At 34.5% G+C, this 13,993-nt stretch overlaps 3 protein-coding genes across 12 annotated transcripts in view; 2 read left to right on the top strand and 1 right to left on the bottom strand.

The window, feature by feature from the left end:
- The first annotated feature begins 255 nt into the window (after positions 1-255).
- LOC18104166 (uncharacterized) lies at positions 256-2,418 on the top strand. The gene is made up of 2 exons (XM_006375903.3): positions 256-1,322; positions 2,053-2,418. Coding segments are annotated over exons 1-2 (714 nt in total). The 5' UTR covers positions 256-609; the 3' UTR covers positions 2,054-2,418.
- A 1,254-nt stretch (positions 2,419-3,672) lies between these two features.
- LOC7482406 (tubulin-folding cofactor A) overlaps positions 3,673-13,993 on the bottom strand; it is an 84,282-nt gene continuing 73,961 nt past the window's right edge. Inside the window, exons 1-8 of one of the 10 annotated variants that reach the window (XM_052446422.1) lie at positions 10,557-10,723; positions 9,048-9,160; positions 8,474-8,652; positions 7,785-7,872; positions 5,541-5,623; positions 4,746-4,903; positions 4,085-4,194; positions 3,673-3,937 (exon numbers count right to left, since the gene is read on the bottom strand). In XM_052446422.1, the coding sequence (XP_052302382.1) occupies positions 3,826-3,937; positions 4,085-4,194; positions 4,746-4,903; positions 5,541-5,607 (447 nt within the window). In that variant the 5' untranslated portion in view covers positions 5,608-5,623; positions 7,785-7,872; positions 8,474-8,652; positions 9,048-9,160; positions 10,557-10,723 and the 3' untranslated portion in view covers positions 3,673-3,825. Of the gene's footprint in view, positions 3,938-4,084; positions 4,195-4,745; positions 4,904-5,540; positions 5,624-7,784; positions 7,873-8,473; positions 8,653-9,047; positions 9,161-9,262; positions 9,551-10,556; positions 10,724-13,993 lie in introns of those variants that run through there. The other 9 variants (XM_052446426.1, XM_052446420.1, XM_024583327.2 and 6 more) reach the window with 9 other exon arrangements.
- Positions 11,614-13,321, top strand: LOC7493871 (xylulose 5-phosphate/phosphate translocator, chloroplastic). The gene has a single exon (XM_002319713.4). It carries the CDS (start codon positions 11,807-11,809, stop codon positions 13,130-13,132), a length of 1,326 nt encoding a protein of 441 aa, XP_002319749.2. The 5' UTR covers positions 11,614-11,806; the 3' UTR covers positions 13,133-13,321.

Below are 13,993 nucleotides of genomic sequence, written 5' to 3'. Positions count from 1 at the left end.
AAACTTTTTATATCTAACTAGTTAACTTTATCGAAACTAATAAATTTTTGTAGAAAGTATTTGGAAATATGGTTAAATTATATTTTTAAAAAAATTTAAATTAATTTTTTTAATGTTTGAGAATTATTTTAATACGAAGATATTAAAAATATTTTTTTAATATATTGTTTAAAAAATAATATCTCTTACACTGTTTGACACGCAATTAGTATATTGAGCAAACCACCTAGTACAGAAACACAAGTGTTTGAATTTGCCACTGCCTCCTGTTTCTCTCTCACAGATCCACTAACTTTTCGCCACGCAAGCAACTGAAAACCACTGCTTAAATCGATCCCTTACCATTCCCTAAAAACCGCGGACTACTCCTTCTCCCAATTCCTTTCACAAAAAAAAAAAAAAAAAAGGAAACCCAATAGCACAAAAAAGAAGGCGTTTTTTTTTTCGAATCTCTCTGCACTGTCTTTCCTTTTAACTTCAAGATCCAATCCTTCTATTTTCTCTCGTACCTTTTCCTCTGTAGAGCTAAAATAACAGCCAAAGATCCGTCCTTTTTCTCTCTAAAAACAAGCAAACAAGACTCTACTTAGTGGTGGTTGCTGGTGGTGGATGGCAAGAGCCAATAAATATGCCTCCGTTAACTTTAACCATGTTTATGACAAAAACATAAGCAATTCATCCTCTTCTAATAACACGAACAACAACCCATCAAAGCACCCATCTTCCACTTCTTTTTACTCGACAATATCATCACCTAATAGCCCGAACAATCTCTACAAAAGCCATCTTCCATCCTCATCACCCCGAACCCATGGGCGGATGCTGGTCCTAACCCGACCCACACCTAAACCGATATCCACTATCCAAACAACACCACTGACTCCCTCTCCGAAAACCCCACCAGGCCATCCAGCTCAAGTTCAAATCCCGGTTCAAACAGGGGCTGAACCGGAACAGGACCGTATTTCTCTACGTCCTCTAGGTCGAACCGGGGTTGGTTCGATTGTTTCTTCTCCGGTTCGTGGACAGGAGAAGCAGAAGGAGGTTGGGGCTAGCCTGGGGTCGCCTAAACCGGATAAGTTTGTGCCACCACATCTCAGACCGGGTTTTGCTGGGAGGGAGGAGAGGCCTGGACCGGAGGTTTTTAGGGGTAAGGAGGTGGGTCAAAGACAGCAGCAACAGTTTTTCGGTTCTCCGGGTCGGTTTGGTGAAGACGGAAGGCCCAAGTCAGGTGGGTATGAGACGATGAGGAGAGGTGATGAATCAAATCTGGGTTTCGTTAGACCCAGATCTAGTGGAAATCGGCCCAGTTCAAGTGGATGGTATGATTCTTCCTAATCTTGATCTTGTTTTTTCCTTGCTTTGCATTTGATTGTTTCTGTTTTCTTGTCATGTTTGCTTATGTTATGTGGTTTCTGATTTATATGTTTAGTGATACATGTGTTTTTGGGTTGTTTTACTCGTGGATAAGTTTAACAAGCGCGATCACATTTTTGTAAGGTAAATTAGGGTTTAGCTGTAAAATAAATAGTATTTAAAGTTTAGCTTGATCACATGTGATGTGCATAGGTTGTATTTGTCGGATAATTCTGGGTTTGAACTATCCGAGATGATGTATTTTCTTGACGTGCAGTTATTGCGTTTGCTTTGTGCATATGGTGATATGCAGATGATGTATTTGTCGGATAAATTCATGTTGAAATTATTTGAGGTTAACATATTTATACCAGCTCTTGCTTCTTCTTTTTTGCACTTACCTGCTGTAACACAAGCAGTAATAATTGCAATGATCTGACATGCTATACGCGGGGGACCAAAACACCTTTGGAACATAATATATGACTAAAACCAGAATTAATGCCACACAATTGAAGGAGATTATAGGCTAGGTTTTAGTGAACAAGTTTTAGCTTCTTTGAAAGCCTGTATTCATGGGAATAGCATGCCATTGCAAACCTTAATCTCAGTTCTGGTCATATATTGAATCGTCTTTTCTAATCTGGAGTTTTGAGCTGAAAGTACAACTCACTTTGACTGATTGTGGTTTTGCAGAGCTCTTACGACATTGAAGTCTTCTACTTGCACAAGAACATAATCCTTGATGCTACACACCAGATACTTCATTGAGCCCCAGTTTCCATCTACTGTTCCCTTAGAACTGTCATTGTCTCTTACCCGAGGATCAGTGGCATTTTAACCCATGCAGCCTGGTGGCACCATTTAGGTTCTGAACTCTGATGACTGAAGAAACCTAGGTACCTAAGGGTTGTAGGATGTGCTTGTGTGATCTTTTCTGTTTATTCAGTTTTACATTTCTGATTGGGAGCATGTTGTCTGTATGCTGCCTCCTCAGTAACTTTTCCTCTTGGATGTACTTCAAAAATCTTTGTTCCATGACTTCTCCTTCCTTGTTTCTCCTTTCTTTTGTGCACTCGCAACAATTATGGTTAACCTTTATCCCAGTAATTTCATCTGTACTCTAGAAAGTAGGAGTTGCTTGGAGGGTTTCTGATGCATGAACTTAAGCCCAGAGTGCAAAGCTCTTGTGCTCTATATATGTTATAGTTGGCTTGTGTTTCAAAAAAAAAATAAAAAAAATATATTAAAAATATAGAGAATGTTTTAAATGTTTTAGATTTGAATAAGAATAAAAATATAGACGAAAATAAATAAATAAATCCCATCTCTGTATACTGAATATTTATTTAGCAAGTAAGAACAAAATTAATCCAGTTTAGAGAACGGGACTTTCACCTTATTAGAGCCAAGACGCTCTGATGCTGAGCAGCTGAGAAATGATTGATACCTGCATCGCGTGGAGACCCAGTAATCTTCATTCTTGTTCTTGACGTTGGACATAAATCCTATTATTTTATACTAAATTATTTCATTATAATATGCTTTTCACTTTAATCCTTGAAGTAGTATATTTGTATGAAACAATCCTTGAATTTCCATGTCGAGGACGGATACTCTACCTCTAATTTGTTTTGTTTTGTTTTTTTTTTTTCTGAGTTTCCTTCTTCTATTCTATTAGTTTTTCAATTGGCTAATGGTTGTGTTTGGTATATTTCCTACAATCCCACAATTTGTTTTTATCATATTTCTTTTAAGTTTGATAATCAATCAATTTGAGATTTATATTTCATGACAATTACACCGAAACAAATTTGATAAAGCACTAACATCTTCCTTAAAAAATTATCATCATTGACCTTTGATGATTAACTTGCAAAAGATGAAGATGTCTGAATAATGAGTTCATGGTTGATAATATATCACGTTTCAATTATTAATAATTTTTTATTGATTTTATCTTGCTTTAGAATCAATCATAATTCTTTATCTTGTATTTAAAAAATTTATTATTCATAATTATGTTGGTGTGAAATAGTAATAAGAAATTCAACTATTAAGTAGAGAATAATGAGGTTATTTAATCAATTGCAGTGGACTCATTTATTAAAATTAAACATATAGGTTGCTTGGGCGTCTCGTTATTAATTATTATTATTATTTTTTAGAAATTTATCAAAATAATATTTTATTATTATTAAAAATTTATTTTTAATACTAATATGTTAAATTGATATAAAAATACAGAAAAATAATTAAAACCAATAAAATAAATCAATTTAAAAAAAAAAAAAAAAAAACAGCAGAGAGACCTCATTGAACAACTCGAAAGCGAGCCACAAAAAAATTCCGCAAACCTCACTTTCTTCCGATCATTTAGTTCTTGGATTATATGTAACTGAAACTTCATCATAGCTGAATTATTAGGCATGCAACCAAGTAGAAAATTATACAGAACTCTTAATGCTTCTACATCTTCCTCATCAACATAAAATAGTTTTTATCAAGCTGAAACCTGGCAAGCGAGCTAGGACTCCCCCTCAGCAACAGTTGAAGTCCACCAAATGAAATGTAGATCTCCCTAAAGCCAAAAAAAGAGATACAAATATCAGTTAAAAGACCAATAGCCATATACCTGGATGAAATAAGCTATCCCATAATCTATTATGAATGAAGATGCATTATGACTTCTAAACAGACTCGACGAAAGCGACTTTTGTGTAATTACAAGTATGGCACATACAACTTGAAATCAGCTCCTGAACCTTCCTTGTCAATTTTGTAAAGTTTCCCGTGTGTCACATACTCAAACTTGTCTTCTTTGGATGGTTGCTTACCCTGTAAGAGGATGGGATACAGCAAGTAGGCAGCATTAATAGAAATGATTTGTAAGATCGCAATATTAAAAGAAACAAATAAACAAACATCACTAACATAATGTAAATTTGTTTCTACTACATTGTTCAAGTATGTTATTGCTGAGATCCTGCCCTAACACATAGCCTCAGATCATTGTATCAGCCCCAATTTGTTTTAGTGACCTAATAGCAATAGAACTTTGATTTTGTCTAGAAAACTAGTAGACAAGTTCACATCATGCAAATCAACTAATAAACTTTCAAGGTCGCTATTCCATCATTACAGGTTGGTTGTAATAACAGCACATGACTTGTACTTTTTGAAAACCAGGTAATTGTCAATGGCTTTGAAAAGAAAGTGAAAAAAAAAAATTATGTTGTTAGCACTAATAATAAACCAAGACAAATACAGTGGAGGAATAAAATGCAAACATGTAGAAGAAACATAAGAATACAGAGTATCTAAGTCATTCCCAGCACCAAACATGTCAGAGTGATAACCAAAAACCAAAACAGAGAGAAGAGGATTACCTGCGCATTACGAGGGTCAACCGGAGTGCCATCAGTGTTCAATGTTTCAGTTAATAGGACTAAATACCTTGATTTTTCTTCAATAGGATAAATCTCCGTGTGTACATCAAGCACCATGTACAAATCCCCCTTCTCACTGCGAGCTACAATGCGAGAAACTACAAAAGCATAGTTTACAAACTATAATTAGTCCAGAAAAAGTACAAACAAACACAAGTTTATCAGTCTTATTAGTTCTATCAATTTTTGCCAAGGAAAGTCAACATATGCCGATTAGAAACTCGAATAAACCAACCAGAATTACAGTAGGAAGGGATTTAGTGCCAATTCAGTTAAATAACATACAATATAAATATCTCACAATAAAAGGTCAAATTTCAACCCCGAAAATCGCCAAATAATACATTCATTCCAAGAAAACTACTTAATATTTGAAAAAACCCCGTTACAGTAGAGATCAAAGCAAACATTAATTCTTAATGGTAAAACTATATTGCAAGATATTGACAAAGAACTAAAATTCAAGTCCTCGTGGAAAAAAAATTAAAGAGAAACAAGACCCTTTTATTCATACCAACTTACTAGCAGTAGAAATCCCAAAACAAAACCAAGAACATAGTAAAAAAACTTCTTCTACTTAATCGAGTTTTTAATTCAACCATAAAGCACCAACCTTTAGCAAAGAAAAAACTACCAAGTACTAACAACCCAGAAAAGAACTGAGAAAAACAAAGTGATCAAACTAAATAATACAGTGAAAGAGCCAATAGAGTTCAAAGGAAAAAAAACACAAACCTTTGTCATATTTCTTGCCATCAGGGTTGAGCTTCTCGATGACAAAGAAGTCAAGCAAATCTTCCATTCACAAAAGATGATACCTTTCAAAGCAAAGAGATAACATATAAGAAACCCAAGAGAGAAACAAAAATGAAAATGTAAACCACAGCGGTTGTCACAAAAATCGCTTGAACCTAAAATCCCTTCCTACTGTAATTCTGGTTGGTTTATTCGAGTTTCTAGAAAAAAAAGGTATTTATATTGATATTTATATTGAAACGAACTGGTTAAACCAGCACTTAAAAAAAGGTATAAAAAGAAAATTTTGTCCAACCCTAAATCAATATTCACTAAGCCAAAACTAGCTCTCTCGTCTATCTTGCATTATGTTTTCTAACAAATGTTAGAATTGCCTCTAAGGACAAATTATATGTGAGATCCATTCCCATTTCAGGTTAAAACCATGTTTAATTTTGTGATTTAACACTACTACTTTAATATGTTATAAAAAACCAAATAAAAATAAATGAGAAATTATTGTAAATGAACATTTGAATTTGAATAGCAAAAGTTTCAAACTATTCCCCAAATAGTTTGTAGATTGGGCTATGAGCTTATAGGCTCATGACTCATGAGTTTGGACTTGGGTTTGGTTAATGAAAAAATATTTTGCAATCATATCCTTGTTTAATCAATAATAGTTTTTGGTTCATATCTAAATATTATACTTTCTTATTTTGTCACGACTGCAGGGATCTACAAATTATGATGCTTTAGTATAAACATGACATAAAATAAAAATAAATGAAGCCCTACACCGCAAGATTGGATACATCTATGTATTGAATCAAGCTTCAACAACAAGAAGTTTTGCACTTTGAAAGAGAAGGAAAATTCAGATATCAATTCTTTTATCCAAATGAACAGGTCTTACAAAAGAGGGTCAATGTTTCATTAGTTATGTTTATAAACATGTCTTAATCTGTCAAGTTTATACGCAAAAAACATGAAGCATGACACTTTGACAAAGTTTTGAGTTAAATGTGTGAAAAAACATGTTGGGACAAGTCCAATAGAGAACAAACAACAACAAAAAATTTAGTAGAGCCTGCTTTTAACATGTACAGGAGACTTTTGAAAAAAGAAAAAGAAAAAATGAGACCATTCTGGTGACCCACTATACCCACTACAATGCAACGATCTTGTCATTGTTGGTTATAAAAGGGAAGAAAAAAAAGTTGTGCCATAATCACAAAAGCAGTAGGCATGTTCAAAAGTGAAAACGATGTTTATGGGACTAATAACAGATTTTCGCTTGGCATTCGTGAAAAGGAGGGAAGACCTTGATCTTAAGGTATTTTATATGCCACAATTAATAATTACATGCATTTTCTATGTTTTCCTTCCTTTTCAAATTAAATAAGCATCTTTATCACGCTTGAAAGTGTATAGCAATCCATTGGAGATGTTACACACATAATTATTCATCTCAGTATATATGTATGGATCCTCCCTGACTGTATTAATCAGTGGAATGGTATAATCATGGACTTTGTGCTTTTAATTCCATCATTCTAGAAAGCCTTTTTTTTTTTAATAATAACTACAATAGGGGATCTGAGTTCAATAAACTAGAAAATGATTTTAAGTTTTGTTGATTCCCATTTGGCATCCAAACTAGAAATGACGAGTTAAGTTTCGATGATTAATCAAATATCAAGCTGATGATCATACTTGTGCAGGTGAGGCAGCTAAGAAGGGAACTAGGAGATGTTCAACAGGAGTATGATCGGCTTATGGTTGAATTAACATCATTAGATACGGTTAAGGAGGAAAAGCATTTAATAAAGCACCAATGGCTTTGAAAGATTCAGATTTCAACTTCATCAATACTTCCTAGTGTAATTAGCTGTTTTCTTGCCATTTACAGAGTCATTTCATCTTTTTCGAACAAATGTAATGGTTATTTCTGATTGGAATGTAGGGAAAAATTATTTATTTTAGCTTCCTTAGTGATTTTCACTCTTTCATGCAATCATTAAATAGTCTTAGGCTTTCTTCTCTTTGACTTTTAATTGCAGTGACGCCTGACTTTTCTGATGCCATACTGGATGAGTTAAGACTTATCTATATGTATATATTTGAGTTTTCAAGTTCACTTGTTCTTTATGTTATTACCCAGGAACACCAGAATTCAGCCACCAGCCTCCAATGAAAAAAAAAAAAAAAAAAAACTAACAGAGAAAGACAGAGAAATCTTACAAGAAAGAAGTGAACTTTGCAGAGGAGATACAAGAGAAGGGTGCTTATATGGACTGCTGCTGAGGCCTAGGGGTGCTGCAAAATGTACCTGTACAACATACAATCAGAAGTTAGGGATGGTGTTGTAACAATGGCAACGAACAGAAATGAAACTATAGAAAAAAAGATTAAAGGAAAACAAGAATTGAAAGAATAGGCCGAATAAAGATCGCAGATTGAAGAATGAAGATTGAAAGGTTGGGTGTGGCGTGTGGGAGCTTGGGAGGGGGCTGATGGTTTGCTGGATGTGGAGAATGGAGATGAAGATTGAAGAATAATTGAACTTTATAAATCTTACATAAAAACATAACAATTTGAAAATCATTCAAATTTGCATCGATCATATAGATTAACAACATAAATAGACAATAGACATTAATATGCTAATTAAAGGGGGTGCATTTCAAATACCAGATAAAAGAAGCAGCAAGTAAACCTTTTAAACAAATAAAAAAGGAACATTTAACAACAAATTCTTTAAACAAAACAGGTTCAATTTCAAGAAAACATTTCCTCATGAACATAAGTGTTCTACAATGGTACTTGTTTTTTCTGCAAAATCTACAACCTGCACAACTTTCCAACAAATAACCTTAAATCTCTAGAGATTGCATTTTCCATTAATATCATGCATTATATCATGTAATAACCTCAATCCAAATCAGCTCAGGTTATAGATTCCCCATTCTTATACCAGTGTCTCTGTCATAAGAAGGTTGTTCATCATTAGCCTTCGAATAGCTAAGTAGCTAACATAGTAAAGCTCAGATACTATGCCTGTCAGGACAACAAATGCAGCTCCAGCTCCAAAACTTCCCTTTCTCACTTTCTGGCAAGAGTGAGGAGGATCTGATAAGTACTTGGTGTGGTAACCATTACGAACAGATTTGGATTGAGGAGGAAGAAGCTATCGAGTAAAGTGATGGAGAAATGAAAAACCCATTAAAGAATCATAAAGGATTCAAGGACCGCAAAAAAAAGAGAGTAAAGAATAAACCAATCAAGTCAGCAACTAACATAATGCATTCTCAAACAAACCCAGTAAAACAGCATGATCAAATGTTATTTAAGCAAAGTTCAGATCTTGATCACAAAATCACAGCTTTTAGCCAAACCCCACAATAGATCCAAGCCAACAGCGGAAACCCAGATGAAAAAAAGAGCAAAAACAATAAATGAAAAACCCATTAAAGAAAATGAGAGATGAGCAGTGGAAGAAAGTACCTAGCTTGAAAGATCAGGAAAGCTGAAAGAAGATTTGAACTTTAGCAACAAAAACACTGTAGACAGAGAGCTCCTTGTAATGAAATACTGGGGAAGCTTGGCAGCCTCAGAATCTGAGCATGGATTTCACAGAACATTAATATAATGCAAATGCAAATTTGCTTCTAATAATTCCCGAGAAAATAACCAGTAGCAGTGGGTGCATATATTCTTACTGTTGGAACTTCTTCAGGCTTCTTATCCAACAAAACAGCACGCCATGAAGTTTTATAAAGTGATGGAGAATTCAATTTTTATCAAGCCGAGAGTGTGAGAGAATGAGATTTGAGAGTTGTGGCTTGTGAGGGCTTTGGGGAGGAGGGGGGGCGGCTGCTGGATGCAGAAGGATGGGGAATGCTAGGGTTTAAAAAAGAGGGCTTTTATAGTATTTTTTTTAAACTAAACCGGTTCGGTTCGGTTCGGTTTTTTCGGTTTCAAGTTTATCAAACCGAAACCGAACCGAACCAGTCGGTTTTTTTTAAATTCTAATCGGTTTAATCGGTTTTTTTTACAGTTCGGTTTTTTCAGTTATTTTTTTTCCTGTTTTCTCAGTTTAATCGGTTTTTCAGTTTTTTTCTCACCTCTAATATCTAATTTGTTATACCAAACAATTGAACATTAAGCTAAAGCTCCAATGCACTCTCATCCGCTTATGATAATTATGTTTGCAAATTCATGAGACATGCACAACATGTGATAAATATTGAATAATTGATGATATTATATATGAGTTAATTTAAATTTTTGGTGTGGCAAATGGAAGGGTTTACGTAAGATTCACATCAATCAATGACCATGCAGAGAAGTAGATATTTACAACAAATAAAACATAGAAACAATCTCTTTAAATTACAATTGTGAATCTTGATTATTTAATTCAACAATATTAAACACGCATGCAAACTGAACTGAACAAAGAACTTTGCTGGTTTTCAAATTGAATTAAGGAAGGAAGAGTCTTTGATATAATCCAAGTAACGAAAAAACAATCAGACAGTTCGAAACCATACTAAAGCAGACAACCTGAGCTGTTCCGTGAAGCAATAATCGAACAAAAAGTTTACTCATTTCACAGTAATTCTTCTCTTTTCACATACTAAAGTTTTGTCTTTGTTTACCTGCAATTCAGATCAAAGAAATCTAAACAAAAAGAGAAATCATTTTGTTTACTCATTTCATTTGTTTTAAAATGCAAGCCTATATAATCATTTCATCTGATGAAGCTCAAACGATTAAACCCTAGTTGTTAAATTAGGAAGCTCAATAATCATCTATGATGTCAAAATGATGAGTTGTGGATCGAATTTTCCATGAGAATAGTATACTATAGCATTAGACTTGTCACGTCCATTAATTAATCTTTGGGTCAAGCTCTGTCCATTCAAAATACATCTCAGCAGCAGAAAGTTCCGAATACTCAATAAACAAAAAGAAAACAATGCAGAATTCAACAGCACAGAATAAACCAACCTTAGGTGCAGATTCGCTGGTGTTGTTGCTGACTTGCTGCCGCCGGCAGATCTGCTGCTACCGGAGATTGGAAAAGACTGAACACTGAAGAGAGCGAGAGGGGTAGAGAAAGAGAAGGGAAGATTGCCTGCAGAGTTAACTGAGAAACCCTATTTTTTGCTCCAAATATATAGGAGGGCACAAATGTAATTGTTTTAGAGGGTGCTTGACAGTGTGGTAATGATTGCTTTTCAAATAACTTTTTGTGCCGAAATGCATGTTAATGATTTTTTTTATTTTTAAAAAATCATTTTTGATATCAGCACATCAAAACGATTCAAAACGTACAAACCATATTAAATTTTAGTAAAAAAAATTTTAATTTTTTGAAAATATGGTTTGCACCGCATTTCCAAACATCTTCTTAATCGAGACTCGGGTTGTGTAGACCAATATTCATACCCTATCCAAACCTAATTTTTTCATTTCAAGTATTACTTAATTTTGAATAGATGAAAAAACTCATATTTATTCAAGTAAATTCAAATTAATATCTATTGAGTTTGGATAAAATTATCATCCTTAGTCGGAATGTTAGGGACGAGAACTACAATTTAAAAAGCAGATTTTTTTAATTTATAATACTTCTATTTTTTTTTCTTTTTATCAGAACTGGTTTGGCTATTTGCGTTTCAGCCTTACAAAACGAAACTAAACTAAATTTTTTTAAGAAATTATTAATTAGTTTTTTTATCACATTTTTTTTTTCATTTAATCATTTTTTTGGTTTTTTGGTATAATTATTTTTCAATTTTTTTTATTTTAATCAGTTTTTTAATATTTTCCTCACCACATGAAAAATACATCTCATGCACTTAGTTTAAAATAAAACGTTTTAGGGATAATAATATTTTTCTTCTAGCGTAATTAGTTTCTTATCATAAAATCTCTGGAGATTCGTTATGATTTATAGTGACTATAATATTTATAATATCAGTTCGGGGTCATGTTTATACTTCCAGACAGGTTTCAGGTCGGGTAGAGCAATATTCATACCCTATCCAAACCTGACTTTTTCATTCAGGTAAATTCGGGTCGATATACATTGAGTTAGGGTGAAATTGCCATCCTAGTTGGAATGTTAGGGACGGTACCAAGGGTTTAGAAAGCAGATTTTTTTCTCCTTCCCATATATGTTCATGCTTTTCATTTGCAGAATCTCTCACTCACTCTCTCTCTCTAATATCACTAAAGCTAGTAGGAGATAAAAAATGCATACTTTGAATCTTACACAATCTTCTCCTGTCACTTTCTCTAAATCCACCAACCATAGATACTCCATTAATGCTTCTTCACTTTTAAATCCAAATCTTATCAGTAGGACTCATAATCAGACTGCCCTATTTAATAAACCCTCTACTCAGATTGGTGCGTTAACCACCAAAGTATCAAACTTTGGCCAAATTCATGGTTACCCATTTGGCCGCTCTTCAAGATCCACTTCACAGATCCATGATTCAGGCTTCAGAAGGGACCATTTTGACAGAATCCATGAAAACCAATCTGGGTTTTGCTCAAAGTCTGGGTCTTTTATCACCAAAGCAGCGGCATCTGAATCTGAATCCAGCCCAGAAGGAGATGCTAGTGCAGTTTCAAAGCCAAAGTCTAAAACTCTCCAACTTGCACTTGTCTTTGGTCTCTGGTACTTCCAAAACGTTGTCTTTAATATTTACAACAAGAAGGCATTGAATGTGTTTCCATTTCCATGGTTTCTTGCTTCTTTCCAGCTTTTTGTTGGGTCCATTTGGATGTTGATTTTATGGTCATTGAAGCTTCAACCATGTCCTAAGATCTCAAAGCCATTCATTATTGCTCTTCTTGGACCTGCGTTGTTTCACACAATAGGCCACATATCAGCCTGTGTTTCATTCTCTAAGGTTGCTGTTTCTTTCACTCATGTTATCAAATCATCGGAGCCTGTTTTCTCTGTTGTTTTTTCTTCATTTCTTGGTGATACTTACCCTTTGAAAGTCTGGCTTTCTATTCTCCCTATTGTCCTTGGTTGTTCCCTTGCTGCTGTCACTGAAGTGTCCTTTAATTTCCAAGGCTTGTGGGGTGCTTTGATTAGTAATGTTGGGTTTGTGTTAAGGAACATTTACTCAAAAAGGAGTTTGCAGAACTTCAAGGAAGTTGATGGACTTAACTTGTATGGTTGGATTAGCATAATCTCATTGTTTTATCTCTTTCCTGTTGCGGTTGTGATTGAAGGGTCTCAATGGATTCAAGGGTATCATAAGGCAATTGAGGCTGTTGGAAAATCATCAACATTTTATATATGGGTGTTGCTGTCTGGTGTTTTTTACCATCTTTATAACCAATCATCCTACCAGGCACTTGACGAGATTAGCCCCTTAACCTTTTCGGTAGGTAACACCATGAAGAGAGTTGTGGTGATTATTTCTACTGTCTTGGTGTTCGGGAATCCAGTTAGGCCTCTGAATGCACTTGGATCAGCCATTGCAATATTTGGGACTTTCTTGTACTCTCAGGTAACTGCCAAGAGAGCCAAGAAACCTGAAGTCGAAAAGCAGAACTAGTTGGATTTAGTAGACTTTGATACTCTTGGATTTAATAAATTTGTTTTGTCTCCTTTTCCACAGTTTAATGATATTTCCTTGCCGTCGTAGTTTCAAGATACCCTTCTGTTCTCTGTTTTCTTTGCCATCTATGGTTTTGTGTGCCATACATGACATTTAAGACTTAAATGGGAGTTTTATCTTTCATTAGTTTAGTTTCTTACTATCTTTAGTTCAGTAAAACATTGTTGGTTAGAGCAAGGCTTTCCCATTCTACCATTATTTGGTGCCAAAGTACTGTAATTTAGCTTCTAATGGCTTCGGTTCTGGTTTAAATAAATGTCCTAAGAGTGAGATCTATCCATTCATGAACTGAAGAACTTTGAACATGCTGACCTTTTCAGTCACACATTGCTTATACTATGTACCTGATTAATTCCTTAAAAATGGCCAAGTCAATTGGTTGATGGCTCTTTATTTTTAGATTTCCTATGACATGCCCATCCAAGGTTAGCCTACTTTACATTACTATAACTTGGCTACATATCAGTAATGCAGTTTGAGTATGAAATATGAATTGTACGCAAGACCTGTTGGGTTGGTTGACTAATGGGTGTTTGGAAATGTGGTGTTTTTTCCTTGAAAATATATTAAAAAATTATTTTTGGACAGAAGACATAATTTCAACGTAAAGATCCTTGTCCTGACCCGTTGAGCTCAATAGAATACGCTGGAGAGTTGAGATCTGTGTCTATACCTGAGAGCATTTGCCAAATAGGTTTTTTTGTTCAAGAATGATATGATTAGGTGATCAATAATTCTCCAGGTCCACTTGTGATTAATTGCCTCACTGATGAAAGCTTTTTACAGTGAAGTCCAACA

Source organism: Populus trichocarpa, chromosome 13 (genome assembly GCF_000002775.5).
Source record: "Populus trichocarpa isolate Nisqually-1 chromosome 13, P.trichocarpa_v4.1, whole genome shotgun sequence".
Classification (NCBI taxonomy): Eukaryota; Viridiplantae; Streptophyta; class Magnoliopsida; order Malpighiales; family Salicaceae; genus Populus; species Populus trichocarpa.
Note: the sequence above shows the minus strand (reverse complement) of the source record. Positions and strands in the feature narration are given on the sequence as shown.